Source organism: Ceratotherium simum, chromosome 34, assembly GCF_057802395.1.
Source record: "Ceratotherium simum simum isolate JZ-2026a chromosome 34, ASM5780239v1, whole genome shotgun sequence".
Taxonomy (NCBI): Eukaryota; Metazoa; Chordata; class Mammalia; order Perissodactyla; family Rhinocerotidae; genus Ceratotherium; species Ceratotherium simum.
Window position 1 is genome coordinate 30,403,742 of NC_141933.1, and position 25,211 is coordinate 30,428,952.

Below are 25,211 nucleotides of genomic sequence, written 5' to 3' on the forward strand. Positions count from 1 at the left end.
GATGCTGCAAGCTGTCCTCACTCCTACTGCACAGTGTCCTCCCAGCATGCCAGTGTCCATGGAAACTTTCAGGTTTGGAATCTCAAAGTTGAGGCTTCTGTATAGCCTCCACTATCTGTTCCGGCATTTTACTCCAAGAGAGCTCCTTCTAAACCTCTGCTAGGCTCCGCGAGGGCAGGCGAGGGAAGAGCTTCATCAACAAGGGGGACGGGGTCCTTTTTCAGTGGATGGCTAGGTCTCCCATTTCCTGTGTCTTCTGTGTATGAGTGGAACAGACACTATTTGTGAATAAAACAACTACCCACTCCTAAGGCTTGGAAAATTATCCAGCAGCCTAGAAACACAGCAGAGATGAACCATTACTAACATTCTGAGTGATGTCAAACATGTTCCTGACAACCCGGTTAAAAGCCTGAATTGCTCGTATTTTACAATAGACTGTCAAGAAGAGTAGAGAAAAGGTTATTAAAGTGAATGTTTAATCTCTTCCTTAAACCATTTTTCTCATCTTCATTGGAAGCCTCTAGACATAGGCAGTAATTTGTATTCTATTTACCTCCTTTCATCCCCCCATTTTGTTAATAGGGCACCATGGGATGTCTACCTCAGTTATCGCTTAATTTAAGTATCCACTCAGTGAGGTAATAATGATATTTACTGTTGCTGTTGTTATTATTTGTATTATAAAAGACTATAGAAATACACCATAATGTTGGAGAGTGGTTATCTCTGAGTGATGAGATTAAGAGTACTTTTCTTTTTTTATTTTTCAGTCCAAATTTTCTATAATAATGTGTGACACTTATTTTTTCTTGAACAATAATTTTTAAAAAGAAATGTGGCTCCAAGAAAAAGTTAAATTATCAATAAGATATTAGCAAATCGAATCCAACAATGCATAAAAAGAATTACACAATGGCCAAGTGAGATTTATCCTCAGTGTGCAAGGCTGGTTCAACATTTGAAAATCAGTTAATATAATCTATCACATCAATAGGCTAAAGAAGAAAAATCACATGATCATATTAATAGATGCAGAAAAAGCATTTGACAAAATCTAACATCTGTTTATGATAAAAACTCTCAGCAAACTAGGAATAGAGGGGAACTTTCTCAACTTCATAAAAAACATCTATAGCTAACATCATACTTAATGGTGAGAAACTAGAGTTTGCCTGCTAAGATCAGGAACAAAAGCAAGGATGTATCCTCTCACTTCTCCTTTTCAACATCATACAGGAAGTCCTAGCTAATGCAATAATACAAAAAAAAGAAATAAAAGATTTACAGATTGGGAAGGTAGAAATAAAGCTGTCTTTGCTCACAAATGACATGATCTTCTATGTAGAAAATCTGAAAGAACTGACAAAAGAACTCCTGGAACTAATAAGCAATTATAGCAAGGTTGCTAGATACAAGGTTAATATAGAAAAGTCAATAACTTCCCTACATCCCAGCAATGAACAAGTGGAATTTGAATTTAAAAACACAATACCATTTACATTAGCACCCCAAAAATGAAATACTTAGGTATAAATCTAACAAAATCTATATGAGGAAAACTACAAAATGCTGATGAAAGAAATCAAAGAAGAACTAAAGAAATGTAAAGATAGTCTGTGTTCATGGATAAGAAGACTAAATATTCTCAAGATGTCAGTTCCTTCCAACTTGATCTATAGATTCAATGCAATCTCAATCAAAATCCCAACAAGTTATTTTGTGGGTACTGATAAACTGATTCTAAAGTTTATATGGAGAGGCAAAAGACCCAGAATAGTCAATACTATATATATATATATATTTTTTTTTTTGTGAGGAAGATCAGCCCTGAGCTAACATCCATGCTAATCCTCCTCCTTTTGCTGAGGAAGACCGGCTCTGAGCTAACATCTATTGCCAGTCCTCCTCCATTTTTTTCCCCCAAAGCCCCAGTAGACAGTTGTATGTCATGGTTGCACATCCTTCTAGTTGCTGTATGTGGGACATCGCCTCAGCATGGCCGGAGAAGCGGTGTGTCGGTGTGCACCCGGGATCCAAACCCGGGCTGCCAGTAGCGGAGCGCGCGCACTTAACCGCTAAGCCACGGGGCCGGCCCAGTCAATACAATATTGATGGAGAAGAATAAAGTTGGAGGACCAACACTACTCGACTTCAAAACTTACTAAAAAGCTACAGTAATCAAGACTGTGTGGTACTGGTGAAAGAACAAACAAATATCAATGGAAGAGAATAAAGAGCTCAGAAATAGATCCACATAAATATAGTCAACTGATCTTGAACAAAGGACCACAGGCAATACAACAGAGAAAAGGTAGTCTTTTTAACAAATGATGATGGAACAACTGGATAGCCACATGCAAAAAAATGAATCTAGCCAGACCTTACATCTTCCACAAAAGTTAACTGAAAATGGATCATAGACCTAAATGTAAAACTATAAAACTCCTAGAAGATAACACAGGAGAAAACTAGATGACCTTGGGTATGGTGACAACTTTTTAGATACAACACCAAAGGCACGATCCATGAAAGAAATAATTGATAAGCTGGACTTCATTAAAATTAAAAACTTCTCTGTGAAAAACACTGTTAAGAGAATGAGAAGACATGCCATAGACTGGGAGAAAATATTTGCAAAAAATACATCTGATAAAGGACTGTTATCAAAATATACAAAGAACTCTAAAAATTCAACAATAAGGGGCTGGTCCTGTGGCATAATGGTTAAGTTTGGTGCACTCCACTTTGGTGGCTCAGGTTCGCAAGTTCAGATCCTGGGCGTGGACCTACACCACTTGTCAGCTATGCTGAGGCAGCGACCCACATACAAAATAGAGGAAGACTGGCACAGATGTTAGCTCAGGGTGAATCTTCCTCATCAAAAAAATAAAATTAAATTAAATTAAAATAAAATAAAAAAATCAACAATAAGAAAACAAACAACCCAATTTAAAAATGGGCCAGAACATTTTATGTCTGATTTAAAAATGGACCTGGACAGACATCTCACCAAAGAAGATATACAGATGGCAAATAAGCATAGGAAAGACACTCAACATCATATGTTGTTAGGGAAATGCAAATTAAAACAATGAGAGGGCCGGCCCCGTGGCTTAGCGGTTAAGGGCATGCGTTGCGCTGCTGGTGGCCCGGGTTCGGATCCCGGGTGTGCACCGACGCGCCGTTTCTCTGGCCATGCTGAGGCCGTGTCCCACATACAGCAACTAGAAGGATGTGCAACTATGATGTACAACTATCTACTGGGGCTTTGGGGGAAAAAATAAATAAAATTAAAAAATAAAAAACTTATTAAAAAAAAAAACAATGAGATACCACTACATACGTATGAGAATGGCTAAAAGCTAAACACTGACAATACCAGATGCTGACAAGGATGTGGAACACGAGGAACCTTCATTCACTGCTGATGACAACACAAAACAGTACAGCCACTTTGGAAGACAGTCTGGCAGTTTCTTACAAACCAGACATACTCTTACCATACAATCCAGCAATTATGCTCCTTGGTATTTATCCAGAGAAGTTCAAAACTTATGTCCACACAAAAACCTGCACATGGATGTTTACAGCAGTTTTATTCATAACTGCCAAAACATGGAAGCAACTAAGATGTCTTTAAGTAGGTGAATAGATGAAGAAACTGTGATACACGGAGTATCTGGAAACAATGGAGTATTATCCAGCACTAAAAAGAAATGAGCTACCAAGCCATGAAAAGACATGGAGGAACCTTTAGTGCATATTACTAAATTAAAGAATCCAATCTGAAAAGGCTACACACTGTATGATTCCAACTATATGACACTGTGGAAAAGGCTATGGAGATAGTAAAAAGATTAGTGGAAGTCAGAGGTTTGGGGAGAGGGAAGGATGAATACGTGGAACACAGAGGATTTGTAGGGTAGTAAAAATACTCTACATGATACTGTAATGGAAGGTAACATACCATCGTACATTTGTCCAAACCCACAGAACGTACAACACCAAGAGTGAATCCTAATGTAAACTATGGACTTTGGGTGATTATGATGAGTCAGTGTAGGTTCATCAGTTGTAACAAAGGTATCACTCTGGTGTGGGACGTTGATAGTGGAGGAGGCTTGTTTTTGGAGGCAGGGGGTATATGGAAACTGCATTTTTCGCTCAATTTTGCTCTGAATCTAAAACTGGTCTAAAAAGTAAAGTCTATTAAAAAAAAGTTAACGCAATTAAAACAGAAAACTAATTAGCCACTAAAACAGACCCTAGAAAAGGTCTGGGGGTGGGGTGAGCATCCAAAAGGCCAGGCAGGATAATTCTTCTCCTTGAACCTTAGTCTCAAACACGTCAACATTTTCATTCTTTGCCTTCCCAGTTAATACTAGACCTTTCCTTCCTAATACAACTCGCCTTTTCTATAATAAATCAAAGTTTTTTAAAGCCCTTTTCAGCTTAAGCCCATTAAAATAACGGCTTCCACAACAGCTAAGTACTTAGCACATACTGTCCCTGCCATTTGCAGGTTTCTATATGGGAGCCTCAGTCATCCTGGGGCCCCTCAAAAGAGCAGGTTTCAGCACCTGGAAAAACTCTGAAAAGGTCTAACTAGCTGATTCAATGAGTGACCTGAAGTGTGAAGTCACTTACTTTTGAGAAATACCAGGCTCATCAATGAAAAATAGACATCATCACAACAGATCAGAGAGACATCTGCTTCAGGACCTTGTATAACCACAGTAGCACTATCCCTCATGGTACTGCTCACACTATAAAGTGGGACAGAGAGAGGAGCAATGCTGAGTGAAATAGAAGGCATGCCTAACGTTAGCCTGGTTTCTGTCATTGGACGTTCTCTTGTCTTTTAATCCATGACAAAGACAGGGCCTTAGGAATAATGATAATGAAAATATATATATATATATATTTTTTTTTTTGTGAGGAAGATCAGCCCTGAGCTAACATCTGCCAATCCTCCTCTTTTTTTTGCTGAGGAAGACTGGGCTGGGGTTAACATCCGTGTCCATCCTCCTTTGCTTTATATGGGACGCCACCACAGCATGGCTTGACAAGCGGTGCGTCGGTGCGCGGCCGGGATCCGAACCGGCAAACCCTGGGCCACCGCAGTGGAGCGTGTGCACTTAACCGCTTGCGCCACCAGGCCGGCCCCATGATGAAAATATTAAGAGCTACTACGTGCAGGCAGTGTTCCAGGTACCATCATATACGTGTTTCTGATTTAATCCTCAGGTAGGCAATAGTATTTTCATTTCATGTTAGTGGAAACTGAAGCCCACAGTGGTTAAGTCACTTGCCTAGTGTTATGCAATGGGTAAGCTATGGAGCAAAGATTCACCTCAGGTCAGCACTCTAACAACCACTGCAAAGGAAACCGAGCCTCTGAGAACCAGGATTAGACCACTGGAAAGCAATTCGGCACAGAGGAGAGCACTCAGGATGGGAAGTCAGAGGCCCTGAGTGTTAGTCAGTGCTGTCTTTTAGAACCAACCAGCTACGTGACTTTGGGCAAGTTACTGAATTTCTCAGGGCCTCAGGCTCCAGAGCTTTTAAAAATGAAAAGCCAAATTCAGTTTTTCTTTTCTCTCTAAAACAACTGCACAAATTTTATGCTCTTGGAACAATAACTCACCAATCCAGAATTGTCTCTCACCACATCCATTGCCAAAACAAGAGGGGCGTTTCAGGGTACCAGGAATCCGATTTAGAAGTTGTTGGGGTGACAGAGCCAAAATAAGAAGTAAAGAAGAGTGCAGAATCACCTTTTTCTTTTGACAATGCTGCACTAATACAAGTGATTATCCTCTGTAGGGAAGAAATTTTCCTCTACCCTTCTAGGTTCTTCTGGCTAGTCTAAGAATTAAATTGACATGAGAAGGAATAACAGGAGAAAAGCACACAAAGTTTAATAACATGTAAGCATGGGAGAGACCCAGAAAAATTGAGTAACTCACCAAAGTGGCTGAAGCTATCACCTTAAATACCATCTTTAGCTAAAGACGAAAGAGGATGTTGAGGGGCCAGTCCGGTGGCACAAGTGGTTAAGTGCGTGCACTCCGCTGCAGCGGCCCGGGGTTCGCTGGTTTGGATCCCAGGCACGCACCGACGCACTGCTTGTCGAGCCATGCTGTAGCGGCATCCCATATAAAGTAGAGGAAGATGGGCACGGATGTTAGCTCAGGGCCAATCTTCCTCAGCAAAAAAAGAGGAGGATTAGCATCAGATATTAGCTCAGGGCTGGTCTTCCTCACCAAAAAAAAAAAAAAAAAGATGATGTTGGGGGTAGTGGTTTGGGACTTCAAACGGGAGGAAGTCAATTCACAAGGAGATGGAAAAGCAAGTGGTTGGTAAACAAATGTTTGCCATGCCTTGCAGAGACAATGGGACATGGGGAGGATTTTGATCAAGTGGGCCTTGCTAGGTTCCTCCCTATCTACCACAGCTAGTTCATATTATACTATAGCTATCTACGGTGAGAGCTCCTTCCTGGAACAGGCCTTCTGTCTTAAATTCTTTTAGGCATTTAGGGGGAGGGTCAAAGTTTCTTTCTGAGTGTTTTCTTCTTAAAAATAATCAAGCCAGGGGGCCGCCTGGTGGCGGAGCCGTTAAGTGCACTCGCTTTGCTGTGGTGGCCCGGGGTTCGCAGGTTCGGATCCCAGCCTCGGAGTGACACACTGCTTGTCAAGCCCGGGGTTCACAGGTTTGGATCTTGGCCTCGGACCGACACACCGCTTGTCAAGCCATGCTGTGGCGGCGTCCCATATAAAGTAGAGGAAGATGGGCATGGATGTTAGCCCAGGGCCAATCTTCCTCAGCAAAAAAAGAGGAGGATTGGCCACAGATGTTAGCTCTAGGCTAATCTTACTCACAAAAAAAAAAAAAGAAAAAAAAATAAGCCAAAGAAACACATTTTGGGGTAGCAAATTCTGCTCCCCTACACCTCTCTCCTACCTTTAACCACCAAGCTTATTTAGAGTCACATAAAACCTGATGCCGGGTCCCCTCTACCACTAAAGAGTCTACTAGCCACCAACTCCATTTGACCTCACCACTGACCTGTCTATAGCATTTAGCACTACTGATGCCCCTCAGTCTTTAATTTCTCTCCTCCCATGGTTTCTGTGACCTTGCACTTCTCTGGCTTTCTGCTTATTGGTTCACCTCTGTGATTTTACACACTCTCTCCAGATGACTGTGACTGAGAAATCTCTCTACACTAGGGTTTTTCAATCTTGCCACTATTGACATTTGAAGCTGATAATTCTTTGTTGTGGGGGAAAAGTCCTGTGCATTGTAAGATCTGTAGCAGCATCCCTGGCCTCTATGCAGTAGATCATAGTAGCATCACCCCCCACCCCAAATCCTGACAACCAAGAATCTCTAGACATTGTTAAATGTCCTCAGGGGGCAAAATTGCTTTCTGTCCAAACCCTCCTCTGTAGCAATCTCATCCCATCCTTGCAGTTCAACTACTGCCTCCATGGAGATGGCTCTGAAGCCTGGATTTTCTCTCTAGGTCTCCAGGCTCACAATTCCTTTTGTGTATCTCCACCTGGATACTCTTCTATTATTCAAATCATCAAGCCTCAAACTGAATCCTCTCCCTCCTCCTCTTCATTATCATTGCCACCTTTTTTGAGTGCCCGGATATCAGGCACTATTCTAGGTACTTTACAGGTATTACTTCAATTAATCATCACAGTGATACCAAGAGGCGGCAATGAGTATTACGTCAGCTTTACAGATGAAGAAACTGAGGTACAGAGGGGGGAAGACACCTGCTCAAATTCACACACACAGTGGCAAAGTCAGAATGTGAACCCACACAGTCTGACATACACAATCTGCTTTCTCACCACAACATTATTCTTCCACGTCTTCCCTTCAAACCTCGTCCTGCTCCCCCACTTCCCCTCAACGATACCACCGTTGAGGCAATAAGCCAGGCTCTAAACTCTGGACTCAAGTTTATTTTCTCCACCAGATAACAGGTCTCGTGACTTAACAACCGGAAGAGAAATTACGACACCCTTGCTTAGTGTCTTGCACACAATGGTGGTCAAAACACTCCGACGGAATGTCAGACGCCATCCCACATCTCGCCTCTCCGGCACGGCCTGACTGAAGACGCCTGCCTCATGTCTGTGAAAAGCCCTCCCTTGCATTCCTTCCCCTGCTCTCTACTAATATCTATACCCCTTCTCTAGACCCAAATGCTCCATTTTAGCTCCACCTGCCTACCAAACCTGGGCCCTTTACCCCAGTCACACTCTCACTTGCACCACTAACTTGCTGAAACAAAATTCTGAGTCACAAAGAGCTTCTGGGTGATTTGAAGAAACTGTTGGGATCCTGATCCTACCTCCCACTTGTTCTCATCTCTGCTTGGCCCTGAATTCTTGGATTTCTAATGTTGACCTCAAATTCCACCTTTGGCCCCTTCGGACTTAGTAACTATATATGCCCCTCACTCCCTCCTCCTTGGTGTTTAGACCTTAGCTTTGTCTTATATAGTCTTTGGCTTGGCTTCTACCTTTGACTCTCAGAATCACATTCTTTCAGGGAACCCCACATTTCAGTCAGAATACTCCAGCCTTCCTCTATTTTTGCCAGAGTGCTTCTCGCTGAGACTATAAATTTTGGTACTTGAGCCTAAGTACTCTACTGTTCTTTCACAGCTTCACGCATACAACCCCGTAATATGTTTCTTCTGAATCTCCTCCCTTTCATGGTTTTCCCTCCTCCACATACAAACATAAATATACACATACATGCACACATACACACATACACAGCATTAGAGGCTCGGGACCATGTTTCCTAGAGGCTCTGTACTTGAAAGATCCTAATAAACACTTGAATTGAATCTGCTACTCAGCTGTGAAGTGGATAGCAACTGTGCACCCCTAGTCATCTGAGAGAGACACAGTCACAGCAGACTGACAGGCAGCCCTTAGTGTGAGAGATGGAGATCTAACCACTATGGTTGTGGCATCATTGCCAAGCATCCTCTCCTCCCAGGGCTGCTTGTTCATGTTGTCAGCTGCTATGACTATTGCCATGACAACTTGATGTGTAACCCCGTGTCACGGCACTGAATTGGATGCACCAAAGAACAGTTCAAGGGGGATGTTGGGCTCACTTTGATTCGATAGTATTTCTTGCTCTTAAGATGCTTCTCTCTTTGCCTGACCCCAGGGTGGCAATAAAGAAAGCAATCACAAACTTCTGAGCACCACTTTTTCTGAGTGAACAGAAAAAATTCTGGGTGACCTCCTGTAGAAATGTGAAAGCAGAAGAATGAGTTCCCAGAGACACCCAGGACATAAAACAAACAAGAATAAGAGTGAGAGTTCCTAATTCACCTTTTTTCTTGCTTTCTTTCTACCTTAAACTGAGCACAAACTAGAATGACAGCTTCTGCTTCAGGAACTATCGTGTGGGAAGTGGGAGGTGGAAACTGATACTGAAAGTTTCAGGGGGCAATTAAACAGAAATTATACTATTTTCAAGCCTCTTAGACTTGAATATACAAAGAAAGCCTACTTTATCTGCTGATGATTAAAGCAATTTTAAAACAATTTTTAAGTTGTTTTAAATTGTCACCCCTCCACCTCCATCCCAGTTCTCTACCCAAACACCTTCCCTGCAAAGCCACAGCTATTTGTATACTATCGAAACCACAGAACCAAAACAACTGCACACCTCCAGGAACACTAAGGAAAGGGCACTGAGATGGAGATCTCACGTTTTCTGAGTCTTCTGTGCCACAGAGGGTCAAAATGGTAAAGCTCATGGAGTTTGTTGTGGTAGAGAAAGGGGTTTGAGCACTGGCTCTGCTAACTCTACGCTTCTGAACTCAGAAAGGGGCAAGTTTCTTCATCTGTAAAATAGGGGTAATGACATGGTTCTCACAGATATTTTATCCTCTCTGGGCACAAAGGAACATCAGCAGAACTGTTCTGCTGGGCCAGATAACAGTAACGGTGAACACTGACTGTGTGCTTTTCATATGGGACCCACTGAGCTCTCACAGATAAAGAGCCGCCAGATACTTTTTTAGAGAAAGAGAGCCTACACCCTTGGGAGTGCAGATTCTAATTTCCCAAGGGAACACAGGGAGGACTTTCTCACACATTCTGGGCATTGAAGAGTAAGGATGTCAGGCGGAGGCTCTCTGCCTCAGTTTCAGTAAATGGTGACAGGCTGTCAGGGAGCAATGGCTGCCTTTTCTCGGAAAGGCAAAAAGCTCCTCAAAACCTTCCGTTTTCAGGGTACTCGTTAATAAAAACGTAATATGATTAGTCCTATTTTATAGATGAAACTGAAGGCTCAGACAAATCAAGTGATACAGGTAATAAGTGCCAGTATATGGACTCGGATCACCTGACTCCAATGTCTGTGCTCTTTCACCATATAGGTAAAGGAAAGCATGTCACATTCAATGTAATTTTTTTCCCTAAAAGTCTGAACAAACTCTATATTGGTATACTATTCCCAACCCACCTTCTCTAGGTAAAAAGTTAATAACTTCCTACAACTACTAATAATTCTGTATAGCAAGCATAGAAAGGCAATTTATTGGCATCATTAGCCCTGTGGCCTTGGACAAGTCATTAAACCTCTTAAATCTGTTTATTTATCTGTTAAATGGGGGTTATAATGTCTAATTAGGTTGAGTTAGGAATTAAGCGGATATCACAGAATCTATTTCACCTGCTACAGAAGTAAACGCCATTCCACAAGGTGATGGTCCTCAATTGGATCACTGGGTTGAATGGAAGTTCTCTACACAGCTGCAGAGACCGGATGGATTTTGCCCTTTGGCTAAATACAGAGTCAATCAGGGGAGAGCTGTGGTTCTCAGATTTTACGTTTATATACACATACAAGCATCTACATACAGACTGAGGTAGACTGAGAGGTGCATGCTGTAGCTTTAGCCTCAAGATATCAAAGAAAACACCTTTTTCCTTGAGCAAACATGAGTTTTATTTTCTAGGTGAATGAGAGGATGAACTAACAGAAAAGGGGAGGGAGGGGGCCCCTAAATAAAAATCTGGGTGGTTTTTATCACTACTATTGCAGGGAAGTTTTATATCTAGGTATCCATGCTCCTAAATTAAGTGTCAAATACAATCCTGCACTGGGAATGTGAAGCGTGGCTACTATGCGGAAGTCCGGACAGCTCCACTCCCCTCTCCACCTTGGCCACGTATCAGCCCTTCAAGCTCTGGCAGAGAGTATATTATCAAGTCTCCTATCAATGCAAAGAGGAGCGGGAGCAGGGGAAGAATATTACCATGTGTTAATTTTATCAAGCCATTTAAGGCTCAATCCCTTTGCTTTCCAACAATACTCCAGCCCACCAGGCAGCTCAGAAACCATGTCCACCCTAGTTTTAAAATGCCTAGACTTGAGTTGTAGAGTGCTTCAATTAGGAACTCAGGGGCTCCAACAGAAAGAGAAGAGCCAAAGGGTAAAGCTGCCGGGGAAGGGGAAGCAGGAAGGAAACAAGAATCTCAGAGATGCTAACTTTAAAGTGGGGATATATCTCCTAATGTGTCTCTTAAATGCGACATTAATTTCTTTTGTGACTCTTAATTTCTTTATTTTTCTTTTAATTTGGCACCAGGCAGTTTTGCTAACTACAGAGTTTGCTCCATAACAATAAACATAATTGCTTCTATGCATTGATTTGTTTCTATTGGGAATATATGGACACACAACTGCATACTCCCAAGGCAGATACATTTGCTTTGACTTGAAAGGCCAACAGAACTACACCGAACTAACCCCCAGCAAGGCAGCCATGCAAAGCCCACAGAATCAGCCAGCCAGCAGCAACACCAAGGGATCCCAGCTATGGAGATTCAACTCAATTTATCAGCTTGTCGTTATCACCCAAAGAGGTAGCAATGCCCTTTAAAACCTGCAATCTGTAAGTGTCACTGACCTGAGAAGTGTTAATTGATCAAAGTATAGAATCTAGTTAGTTATAAATAAGTGGCTTCTTTTCCTCTACGTGGATTGGAAGATCTCCTCAACTGGGCTGGGGGCGGGGGAGGTGGGGGGCGCAGGGTGATGGGAGGACTGCCCCCATGGAAGGAGAGGTGGTTCTAAGGACTAGGAGAAAGCTGGCAGAAGCCACCATTTACAGGATGTTGCACTAAGCACTTTAAATGGATTATCTCATTTAATCTTCCTAACAACTCTAGCTGAAAAAACAAAAAACCTGAGAAATGGAGAGGTTAAGCACAGGATCTGCCCAAGATCGCAGAGCTATCAACACCGGAGGGGATCTGTCCCAGGGCAGTTTGATGCCAGAGCCTGAGCTTTCAATAGCCGTAGAATACCGCCTCCCCCTGACAGAGGCTAACATCAGGTTTCTGACCCTCATCCCTGTCTGAATAGGAAAGGAGAAAGAAAAAGACTATTCACTGCTGACACTTCAAGTGAAGGGCTGAGAAAAGTGATTCAGGGGGTAATCTCACTCTCTCTCTCTCAACAGCTTTATTGAGATATGATTCATTCACGTATAATGCAATTCACCCATTTAAAGTGTGCGATTCAGTGGTTTTTAGTGTGGGGGATCAGAATTGGCCACCTCAAAATATGTCTCTTTGCCTTGATTATTTTCAAGAACAAAAGACTCTGAAAGAAACTTTGACCCCCGCTCAGCTCCCCACTAACTGCCTAAAAGAAATTTTAGAAGGCCTGTCCCCAGGAGAGGCCATCACCATAGATAACTCTGGGTATTGACAGACTGGGAGGGTCCTTGCTAAGCCTATTCTTATCAAAGCTCCGAAAACCAAGTAAAAGTAGAAGTTATCCTTCGTAAGAGACATTTACATTTGTAAGGGAAATCTCCATTTGTAAAGGTATCTCCCTCTCTGTACCAGTAAGAAGGGGGAATGACCTCTCTAGAAACTCTTATCAATGCAGAAGGCAAGGACTTAAATCTGTATAATAACCTTACTCTAGTTTACTGCTTTTCTGGTACTGTTCCATAACTGACTCCCCCCACCCCCAACATCCTCCTTTGTCTTTAGCTGAAGATGGTATTTAAGATGAGAGCCTCTGCCATTTTGGCGAGTTACCCACTTTCCTGGGTTTCTGCCATGTATACATGTTATAAAGCTTTGTTTGATTTTCTCCTGTTATTGTCTCATGTCAATTTAATTTGTACCCCAGCCAGCAGGACCCAGAGTGGGTAAAGGATATGTCTTCCTCCCTTACATCAGTATATTCACAGAGTTGTGCAATCATCACCACAACCATTTTTAGAACATTTTCATCACCCCAAAAAGAAATTCTATACAAAGTAGCAGTCATCCCCCTCTCCAATTCCTCCATTTCCCCCAGCCCCAGGCAACGAGTCTACTTCCTATCTCTATAAATTTGCCTATTCTGGACATTTCATATAAATGGAATCATGCAATGTTTGGTCTTTTGTGAATGGCTTCTTTCACTTAGCATAATGTTTTTGAGGGTTATCCTTGTTGCAGCATCTATCAGTACTTCATTTCTTTTTACTGCCAAACAGTATTCCATTGTATGGACGTACCACATACATCAGTTGGGTTGTTTCCACACTCTGGTAGTATGAATAATGCTGCTATGAACACCAGTGTGCAATTTTTGTGTAGACTTACATTTTCATTTCTCTTGGGTATATACCCAAGAATGGAATTGCTGAGTCATATGGCAACTCTATGTTTAACTTTTTGAGGACTGCCAGACTGTTTTCCAAAGTGATTGCACCATTTTACATTCCCACCAGAAATGTATGAGGGTTCCAATTTTTCCACATCCTTGTCAAATGGACAAAACTTCTCTTTATTGGGAAAACTACAGAGCTGTAGTCCTAAAAGTGGTCAACCTGCTCCAGCTCTGCTATAACTGCCTGGGTGACCTCGGGCAAGAACCGTTACTCTCTTGGCACCTCAGTTTCCCCATCTGTAAAGTGGGAGGGGTTAGTGCAGACAGCCTCAGACTTCCAACTGAGCCCTACATTTATTCATTCAGTCACATCATGTGAGACAGCTGAACACTGGGGAGGTAGATGCTGTGAAACTGACAGCGTGGGGCTGACTGCATGACTGTGTATCTGACTGCATTAACTCAGTTTCAACTGTTCCTGAATAACCTTAGACTGTGACTGTCATGCCTGCCTCAAAACAACAACAACAAAAAACAACTCTCAGAATCTGCTTATGCTATTAGGAAGAAAACAGAAATGCCTTATTAGGTAAAATTTCCATTTGGCAATAATGGCAGATTGGCCTTCAGGATTTCAGTTTTCTAAATTAGCGTTCAACAATGGAAGTGGATTCAAATCATAAAAATGTATGCATTAAAAGGGATAACATTAGGTGAAAAAAGCAGGATACAAACTATATATATATGTGTATATATATATGTGTATATATATAGTCATATAGTTCTATACATATATATATATATATGCACATAGAATAATAGTTATATATAGAGAGACTAATACTAATTTTCTACTGGAAAGGCAAAGACCATAATATTAACTAATTTTTTCATTGGTGTGTTTCAAACTGTGGTGTCCTGATCATGTGCATCAGAATCATCAAGGCTTCATATTAAAAAAGCAGATCTCAGAACTACCAAATTAGATGCTCTGGGTGAGGCTCAAGAATCTGCATTTCAAAAAATAAAGCATTCAGGGGCCAGCCTGGTGGCACAGTGCTTAAGTGTGCGTGCTCTGCTTCAGCGGTCAGGGGTTTGCAGGTTCGGATCCCGGGCACAGACCTATGCACCGCTTATCAAGCTGTGCTGTGGCAGGTGGCCCACAAATAAAGTAGATGGATGTGGGCACAGATGTTAGCCCAGGGCCAAACTTCCTCAGCAAAAAGAGGAAGACTGGCAGCAGATGTTAGCTCAGGGCCAATCTTCCTCACCAAAATAAACCCCCAAAAAACAAGTATTCAAAGCTCACAAACCACTGCTGGTAGAAGAAAAATGCCTGACTTTTTTCTTTCTTCTTTATACCTGTCTTTATTTTCCACATTTTTCTACAAAGAACATGTATTACTTTTAAAAGCGGGAGATGAAGAAATGGGGAAGTCGTTTTGTTTTGACAAAGGCAGGGGAATGGTGACGGAGGGCAAGAGCTTGTTCCTCCTCTTTCCGCTGCCCAAATGTCAACAGAGGATAAAAAGGGGCCACATTTGCTTGTGGGTGGATTCCATTCCTCTGAGCCTGGATCATACCTGAGAAAGCACAGGTACTGTCCCCTTTTGGTGTCCTCCATCAATAAGGGGACACCACTGAAGCACTTGCCTCAGTTCTTCTTTTAGCCAGGGCTGAATACTCTGGGGCTGTCATGGCTCCTTTGCATCTCCCCACATTTTCTGTTAGAAAAGGCCATTCTCCAGTCCTGGAACTCCTAGGATTGTGGTGACCTGTGGCTGCACAATCCAGTAAAGGGAGGTAAGAATGTAAGGGACAAACAGTCAGTGAAGAGCCATACTGCTAGCAATGACAGGCTATATGTATATGTATCTACTCAACCATGGGTTCAACAATAGCGGGGGCTGAAGAACATGGAGTGAGACGAATCTGCAGTTAAGTCCTGGTCCCACCACTTACTAGCAAGCTATTTAACCCCTCTAAGTCTTGAATTGCTCATTCACAAAACAGGGCAAATAATAATAGTTCCTTTCATAGGGTTGTTGTAATAGATATTGCATATCTATTACTACGTGCCATGCACCATGCTAATAGGGCTTGAGGATACAGAAACAAAATAAACAATTCATGCCCTCCAAGATTACTAATTACAACTTCATTTTTTATGAAGAGTACAGAGACAGGTCAATAATTCTAACAACCTTCCACCCAAGGGAACACTTTTTGAATGAATTAACTCGATAACTGATGCATCTCAATCCTCTGCTTCAGTTGTTGAATAAACACTGCCCCCATGAATGCTTCTGTCTTGGGGCAGGGCAAGGACCAGCAAGAGGCCTGGCTTGACTCTGGTGAATAACAGGACACTAACAACAAGAATTCAAGTTAGGTTTTGCTTACATCCATTACTATTTGTACATGCAAAACCTATCAAACAAACAAGAGTCTGATTAGCACAGAAGAGTGAAGGACTGGACTGTGTTCCATGTCAGTGATACAGCTGTTAAAAATGACTGTAAAGTTCTCTTGCAATTATAAAATGCTAAATAAAAACAAAATAAGAAAATAATTCTCAGATCTTTTTAACTAATTTCATGTTGCTAGACAATTCTTTGGTTTCACAACTCACTAAGAACACCTTTAGCAACTGGAGAAAAAAAGGAAAAAACCTGACATTTTAGGCAGTCTTAGCGTGACTAGATTCCATGTTTAATCCCACTCCAGTTAGACAGAGTAATGTGAGCCACTTGATTTGAGTCTAAGACGCTTTTTGTTGAGAATAACTTCGTATAAGTTTAGTATGAATTTGAGATACACAACTGTGTTTTTAACTGTTTCAAGCATGCCAGCTACAGGAAACAATGAACAACACGTCTTAGAAGGAAAGAAAAGTAATCAACATATAATAGAGAAAGTAGCTGTTATTAACTGCATAATAAGCGGTTGGTTTGAGTGAGCTTAGCATGTTATGCTTTTGGTTCAGTGCTTTCTGACAGATTGGACAGGGCAAAGGAAGGGAATCAATTTGTTTTCTAAGCTTCAGTTTCCTCTGGGTAAACTATGAAAGAACGCATAGTCACTACAAATGAAAGCTGTAAAAAACTCAGAACACTTTAAATTTCCTAAAAATCCAGTTACAGATGGAAAGATAAACACCCCCCCATTAACTACATCTGTTAAATTTCCCTAACGTTCAGCATAAATATAAGAAATCTATAGAAAAAAATTCTGCTTTGTGCAATAGATGTTTCTGAAAAGGTTGGGTGAAAAAAAAGTTTGCCAACTGGATCATGTCAAACACATTAGGATGTCTTATTATTTAAAAGACCACTTCAAATTAAACAAACTAAAGATTGTTTGTTATTAAAAATAATCTCTTGGGGCCAGCCCAGTGGCGGCATAGTGGTTAAGATTGCACGCTCCGCTTTAGCAACCTGGGGTTTGCGGGTTCGGATCCCAGGTGGAGACCTACACACCGCTCATCAAGCCAGGCTGTGGCGGTGGCCCACATACAAAATGGAGGAAGATTGGGTTAGCTCAGGGCCACTCTTCCTCAAGCAAAAGGAGGAAGATTGGCCACAGATGTTAGCTCAGGGCCAATCTTCCTCACCACACACACACACATCTGTTTCCACTGTACACAAAGTTCTAGATCCCTAGGTATGCACCCTTGCAAACAAGGCTCACTACAGCAACATGCACGCACACAACCCCATCTGCTCCTGAGCTTTCTTTACCAACCCCCACCGGCTCGAGTCCCGTCCTCAGGCTTGCCCCTAGTGGCTGGGGGTTGATGTCTCCTCTGGTTTTAGAACTCAGCCCACTCCTGGACCATGGCATGGGCCTTGATCATCCTCCTAAATCCTGACCAGGACTCCTTTCCCTCTTTAGGCTTTGCTATTTCTCTGCTGGACATGACGGTTTAAAGGAATCCTGCCCTCTCAGGCCGCCTCAGCTGACTCCTCAGTCCACCTCCCTTTCCCCTCCCCTACTCTTTTGCTACCTTGGCTCAATTTATTTGTTTTCTAAGCCTGGATTTTTATTTATTTTATTTTCAAAGTTGAAACCACTTGGACTTATTTACAAGGGTTCTTCTGGCTATTTGCTGAAAGGAATGAAAAAAATCAAAATAAGAAGGAAGGAAAATAGCCAAGGTACAGCACAGTCTCTAGTACCCCCAGACCCACTGAATCAGAAACTCTGGAGCTGGGCCCAGCACTCTGTATTTTAATAAGTCCTCCAGGTGATTTTCATGCACATTAAAGTTTATGAACTACCAGTCTGGAAGAAAAGAGGGAGTCTGACAAATATTTTGGACAAAATGAGGCATCTCACTTAGAAGAATTGTCTATATTACTGACACAGAAGAATGTCTAAGATATTCTGTGTAATAAAACCATTGGTATAGTATAATTTTTGTAAAAAATCTTAGAAGTGTATTTCCACACTTGGCCTAGAAAATGGCCTAGAAGGTTATATACCAAATTGTTAATAACGGTTAACTCAGGGGAAATTCATCTTACTTTTCCTTTATGGATATCTGTATTTTTTTTGTTGTTGATGTTTTAATAGTTTTTAACATTGTGAAATTTTGGGTCGTACATTTTTGTTTGTCCATCACCATATATATGTCTCCCTTCACCCCTTGTGCCCACCCCCTACCCCCATTGCCCCTGGTAACCACAATACAGTTTTCTCTGTCCATGTGTTGGTTTATATTCCACATATGAGTGAGATCATACAGTGTTTGTCTTTCTCCTTCTGGCTTACTTCACTTAACATAATACTCTCCAGGCCCATCCATGTTGTTGCAAATGGGACGATTTTGTCTTCTTTTATGGCTGAGTAGTATTCCATTGTATATATATACCACATTTTCTTGATCCAATCATCAGTCGAGGGTCAGTTAGGTTGCTTCCACTTCTTGGCTATGGTGAATAATGCTGCAATGAACATAGGAGTGCATAAGCCTCTTTGGATTGTTGATTTCAGGTTTGTTGAATAGATTCCCAGTAGTGGGATGGCTGGATCATAGGGCATCTCTATTTTTAATTCTTTGAGGAATCTTCATACCGTTTTCCATAGAGGCTGCACCAGTTTGCATTCCCACCAGCTGTGTATGAGGGTTCCTGTTTCTCCACATCCTCTCCAACATTTGTTGTTTTTGTCTTGGTGATTATAGCCATTGTAACAGGCATGAGGTGATATCTTAGTGTTGTTCTGATTTGCATTTCCCTGATGATTAATGATGTTGAACATCTTTTCATGTGCCTATTGGCCATCTGTATATCTTCTTTGGAGAAGTGTCTGTTCATTTCCTCTGCCCATTTTTTGATCGGGTTGTTCGTTTTTTTGTTGTTCAGTTGTGTGAGTTCTTTATATATTATGGAGGTCAACCCCTTGTCAGATGTATGTTTTGCAAATATTCTCTCCCAGCTGGTGGGTTGTCTGTTCATCTTGATTCTGGTTTCGTTGGTCTTGTAGAAGCTCTTTAATCTGATAGAGTCTCACTTGTTTATTTTTTCTTTAGTTTCCCTAGTCTGGGTAGGCATGTCATCTGAAAAGATTCCTTTATGACCAATGTCAAATAGTGTATTGCCTATATTTTCCTCTATGAGTTTTATAGTTTCAGGTCTCACCTTCAGGTCTTTGATCCACTTTGAGTTAATTTTTGTGAATGGCGATAGCAGATGGTCCACTTTCATTCTTTTGCATGTGGCTGTCCAGTTTTCCCAACACCATTTATTGAAGAGACTTTCCTTTCTCCATTGTATGTTCTTGGCTCCTTTGTCGAAAATTAGCTGTCCGCATATGTGTGGTTTTATTTCTGGGCTTTCAATTCTGCTCCATTGATCTGTGTGTCTGTTTTTGTACCAGTACCATGCTGTTTTGATTACTATTGCTTTGTAGTATGTTTTGAAGTCAGGGATTGTGACGCCTCCTGCTTTGTTCTTTTTTCTTAGGACTGCTTTAGCTATTCGGGGTCTTTTGTTGCCCCATATAAATTTTCATATTCTTTTTTCTATTTCCGTGAAGAATGTCATTGGGATTCTGATTGGGATTGCATTGAATCTGTAGATTGCTTTAGGTAATATAGACGTTTTAACTATGTTTATTCTTCCAATCCACGTGCATGGGATATCTTTCCATTTCTTTATGTCATCATCGATTTCTTTCAATAATGTCTTGTAGTTCTCATTGTATAGGTCATTCACCTCCTTGGTAAGATTTATTCCTAGGTATTTTATTCTTTTTGATGCAATTGTAAATGGTATTATCTTTTTGAGCTCTCTTTCTGTTAGTTCATTATTAGCATACAGAAATGCAACTAATTTTTATAGATTGATTTTGTACCCTGCAACTTTGCTGTAGTTGTTGATTATTTCTAATAGTTTTCCAACGGATTCTTTAGGGTCTTCTATATATAAAATCATGTCATCTGCAAATAGTGAGTTCACTTCTTCGTTACCTATTTGGATTCCTTTTATTCCTTTTTCTTGCCTAATTGCTCTGGCCAAAACCTCCTGTACTATGGTGAACAGGAGTGGTGAGAGTGGGCAGCCCTGCCTCGTTCCTGTTCTCAGAGGAATGGCTTTCAGTCTTTCCCCATTGAGTATGATGTTGGCTGTGGGTTTGTCATAAATAGCCTTTATTATGTTGAGGTACTTTCCTTCTATTCCCATTTTGTTGAGAATTTTTATCATAAATGGATGTTGTATCTTGTCAAATGCCTTCTCTGCATCTATTGAGATGACCATGTGGTTTTTATTCTTTGTTTTGTTGATGTGATGTGAAGAAGATTAGCCCTGAGCTAACATCTGTTGCCAATCTTCCTCTTTTTGCTTGAGGAAGATTGGCCCTGGGCTAACATCCATGCCCATCTTCCTCTACTTTATATGGGATGCGGCCACAGCATGGCTTGACAGGAGAGAATTGGTCTGCGCTGGGGATCCGAACCTGTGAACCCTGGGCTGCCGAAGCAGAGCACGCGAACTTAACTGCCACGCCACCAGGCCGGCCCCTGTATTTTTTAAATTTATAAGCATATATTATTTTATAATTTAAAAAATTGGTTAACCTAGGCATCTTCTACTCCTCTCTGGCAAAACTCAGAGATACAAATTCACTGAGTCCCCAGCCGACTTCAGTGTCTGGACTAATTGTGCTTTGTGATGCTTCAGGGAATTTTGGAGGAAGTGAGGCAGGGATGGTCCTCAGTGCTCCAGGACTCAGTCACTGCCTCTATGTAAAGCTGCTATGCCAGGGAATGACAGGTCATAAAGCTGAGAGAGTCTGCCCTTCTTAAATAGGCCAACCTAAAAAAAGGGATGGTGGGTTCTGAGGGAAAACAGAACAAGCTAAAAACTTAAGGATTCTCTTGGAAGACTGCAATTTATTTCCGGAAAAATTTTCTTTGTTGCATAAATTATGTATTTAAGTGTCCCATTTTTCACCCCCCCCCTTTGTGATCTGGCAGTCATCCTGCAATTACATTGGTCCTTCTTCAAGCTGGCTTTAGGTATATATAGCATTTGCATATGACAGACCAGCAAGAGGCTTAAAAATAAAATAGACTGATGGGAAATAATCCAGGGCAAGATAAAGAGAAGACAAAAGAGAGGTGAGTGCGTGTACATATATCCAAGACCAAGTCAGGTCCTAACAAACATCCTTTAGCTCATGATGCATCATGGGAAATCCTGAAGCTTCCATGGGTTGCTCTCATGGGACCACTCAACTCTCTCACCAAGTTTCTCATCAGAAGCACTGTATGCACTCATAAAGGATCCCAAAGCACTTTACTTGTATTATCATCACGTAAAGAAGCCACTCAGTGTAATCTGTACTCATCCTCTAGCTCTCTACCGCATGTGGGTGTGGCAGAAACAGAAAATACAGTTGTCTCCTTCAGGACCGCTGTTGTCCCAGAAACCAGAAAACCTTGGTAAAAAAACTTTCAGTAATCTTTAACTGGTTCATCCTCACTAAAGGAAAACTACTTACACCAGAAGTCTTTCTACTCTGAGCTAAGAAAATTGATAAAGGTTACCCCAATCTTTTTCCATCAAGATACTCTCTATCTCTGGAGCCTTAATTAAACTAGAAGACAATACTTTCAATACTGTATGAAGAGAAAATTATTCTGTAGACTGGTGACTGCAGCCACCTTCTGAAGAGCCTTCCATTGTCTGGCCCTGCCTCAAATAATGTTTCAGATTAGAAAACAGAAGCACAATGTGATTATAGAAAGGTAGCAAGGAGATGAAACCCAGTGATTGTTCTGTAGCATGATATAAAAGAAAGAGCACAGGCACTTGAATCCCAGCTCTAAATTATACCAGGTTTGGGGCAAACGGCCCTACGTCTCTGAGCCTCAGTGTCCTTATCAATAAAATGGAAATAATAAGCTATTTTATAGGGTTGTTGCAATAATCACAAGTATGTAAGAGGAGGGAGGAATGAGCAGTTAGTGTTTAATGGGTACAGAATTTCAGTTTAGATGATGAAAAAGTTCTGCAGATAAATGGTGATAATGTTTGCAAAACAATGTGAAGGTACTTAATGCCACTAAACCGTACATTAAAAATAGTTAAAATAGGGGTGTAGTGGTTAAGTTCCCACGCTCCACTTTGGCGGCCCAGACTGTGCAGGTTTGGATCCCGGGTGCGGACCTACCCACTGCTTATCAAGCCATGCTGTGGCAGGCGTCCCACATATAAAATAGAGAAAGGTGGGTACAGATGATAGCTCAGGGCCAATCTTCCTCAGCAAAAAGAGGAGGATTGGAAACAGATGTTAGCTCAGGGCTAATCTTCCTCACCAAGAAAAAAAAAATAGTTAAAATGGTAAATTTCATTATGTATATTTTACTGTAATTTTTTTGTGTGTGTGAGATCAGCCCTGTGCTAACATCTGCCAATCCTCCTCTTTTTTTGCTGAGGAAGACTGGCCCTGGGCTAACATTCGTGCCCACCTTCCTCCACTTTATATGGGATGCCACCACAGCATGGCTTGCCAGGCAGTGCGTAGGTGCACACCCAGGATCCGAACCAGCGAACCCCAGGCCGCCGTAGCGGAGCGCGCGCACTTAACCACTTGTGCCACTGGGCCGGCCCCTACTGTAATTTTTTTTAAAGGTATGTAAGGCTCCTAGCACAGTGCCTGGCTCTTAGTAGGTGCTCAAGAAATGCTAGTCTTATTCCCCTTATAAAGAGCTTTAAATTAAAAAAAAAAAAAGGAGATAAAAGTCAAACAAAATCGTGCTCCTTTCCCTATTGAATTGTCAGAGGCTTTGACTCTCGGGTAAAGCCAGTCAGCACCAACACCAGGTAGTGCCACAGTAAGTTTCTGGGTAGGAGAAGGAAGGCTGTGTTAGTCATAATCCCTCTGGCATGTTCAGTTCCCAGTCCACCCCTACCCTGAATATCAATCGTACAGCCCCTAACTTCTTGCAAAGGAAGCTGGGAAGCTTACACCACTTCCAAGACCATACTCCAGGTCATGAGAACAAAAGCATTCCCAGTAGCAGCTGGTTGCTGTAAGCGGGAGAGAGACAAGACACTAGCGCTGAACACCAACTGGGTGGGTCTGGAGCCTGTTCCAGCCCCAGCATTAAACCCATCAGTGTCTCAGATGGTTTTAATGGCTGGATTTAATGGACACAGAGGACTGGAGTCTCAAAGGCCCGGTAAAGGAAGATTAAAAATGCACTTGTCTGCAGTTCAGGAAAAACAGTTAATGATTATGTGTTGTAAGTCATAAAATAGAGAAGTGGAAAAATAGATGACTTATCTCTAGGCATATTAGTACACTGGTTTTGATGGGCAGGCTTAATTAGATCTTGATGCAATATTCAGATAGATGATCATTAACATCCCTTGAACTTAGCTCAAGGAGAATGAAATACCTGGGGTACCAACATCCAATCAATTCCAAAACAACACTTACTTTAGGGTCTGAGCTCTTGAACTTTAACCTTTCCACCAACTCTATCATAGCCGCCTTCAGTCCGCCTGAGTCTTTGCTCTAGAAGAAAGAAAAGTCAGAGGTCATTAGACAGCATTTTGTTGCTCTCTCGAACACAAATAGCATTTCATGGGACAATGAAATGGAAAGCAATTTTTTCCTCTTATCAGCCAAGAGAACTAAACGACTAAGGAAAGCTGTGTTGCCCCTCTTTCTCTTCTCCATGGACAAAGCGGCACTGGACATAAATTGCCCACTGACCTGAGAGAACTATTGGAATGAAAATTAAATGCAATTTGTAAAGGCTGACTCACTGCTTCATCACAGGGCTCAATTGCGCCAGTGTCCACTGAGGGCCGAGGTTCTGCAGAAGAGATGTCTATGTTATGACCCAGTGATTTTTATTTTGAGCTTCCACATACCAAATACAGAACTTTGCAATATTAAAATATCCTTAGAAAAAGAAAAATAAAGAAAATGCCCAGAGATTTAATTGGAAATAGTATTACAGTGTGCTGGGTGAGTACAGGTTTTGCGTCAGACATACAAGCTTTCAAATTTTGGGTCTGTCATTAACTAATTGACAAACTCAGGCAAATTACTGACTTTCTTAAAACCTTCTCCCTCTTCTATAGAATGGGAATAATAAATAGTGTTGTTTTGAGGGTTTGTAAAGGAATTAGCACAGTGTGTGGCACATAGTAAGTATTCAATGTCACCTAAACTATTATTATTATTGTTGTTGTTATTGCATTGTAATGATTTAGAGTAGCACAGTCCAATAGAAATGTAATATAGCCATAAATGCAAGTCACATATTAATTTTAAGTTTTCTAGTAGCCACAAAAATAAAGTGAAATTAATTTTAATATATTTTACTTAACTCAGTATATCCAAAATATTATCATTGCAACATGTAATTTCAACAGGAGGTATGTTATATATTTTTTTCATATGAGGTCTTTGAAATCTAGTGTGTATTTCACACTTACAGTCCAATTCAACTTGACTAGCCACACTTCAAACGCTCCAAAGACATATATAGCTAGTGACTACTGAATTGGTCAGCACAGATTTACAGCACAGACTCTAGAGCCACATTGCCTGAATTCAAGTCCCAACTCTACCACTAGCTGTGTGACCTTAGGCAAGTCACTTAGCCTCTCTGTGCCTCGGTTTCTTTATCTGTAATATGAAGCTAATAATGTTACCTATATCATAGGATCCTAGTAAGATTAAATGAGCTAATATATGTCAAAGTGCTTAGAACAGGGCCTGGCACATGATAGACACAATAAATGTATGAGACATTTTTATTATTATTGTCTGACTCTCTCACAATGTTTTAAATTCCTTAAGGACAAGAATTACATCTTTTATCTCTGTATCTGTGCCCAGCATCAAGAAGGCGTTTGAAAAAGTCTGCTGAACAAATGAACATGCAATCTTAAGACATGAATGCCCTAATAATAATACATGTGGGGAGCACAATCTAAAATCACATGAATTAGTTTAGTTTCTTATCGCAATTCCTCTGTGGGACAAGGTAGCATTATCACCCT

At 41.3% G+C, this 25,211-nt stretch overlaps 1 protein-coding gene across 3 annotated transcripts in view; it reads right to left on the minus strand.

The window, feature by feature from the left end:
- TRIM44 (TRIM family member 44) overlaps positions 1–25,211 on the minus strand; it is a 124,445-nt gene that overhangs the window by 77,747 nt on the left and 21,487 nt on the right. For all 3 annotated transcript variants that reach the window (XM_087423131.1, XM_087423130.1, XM_087423129.1), the window contains exon 2: positions 23,632–23,709. In XM_087423131.1, the coding sequence (XP_087279257.1) occupies positions 23,632–23,709 (78 nt within the window). The remainder of the gene's footprint in view (positions 1–23,631; positions 23,710–25,211) is intronic.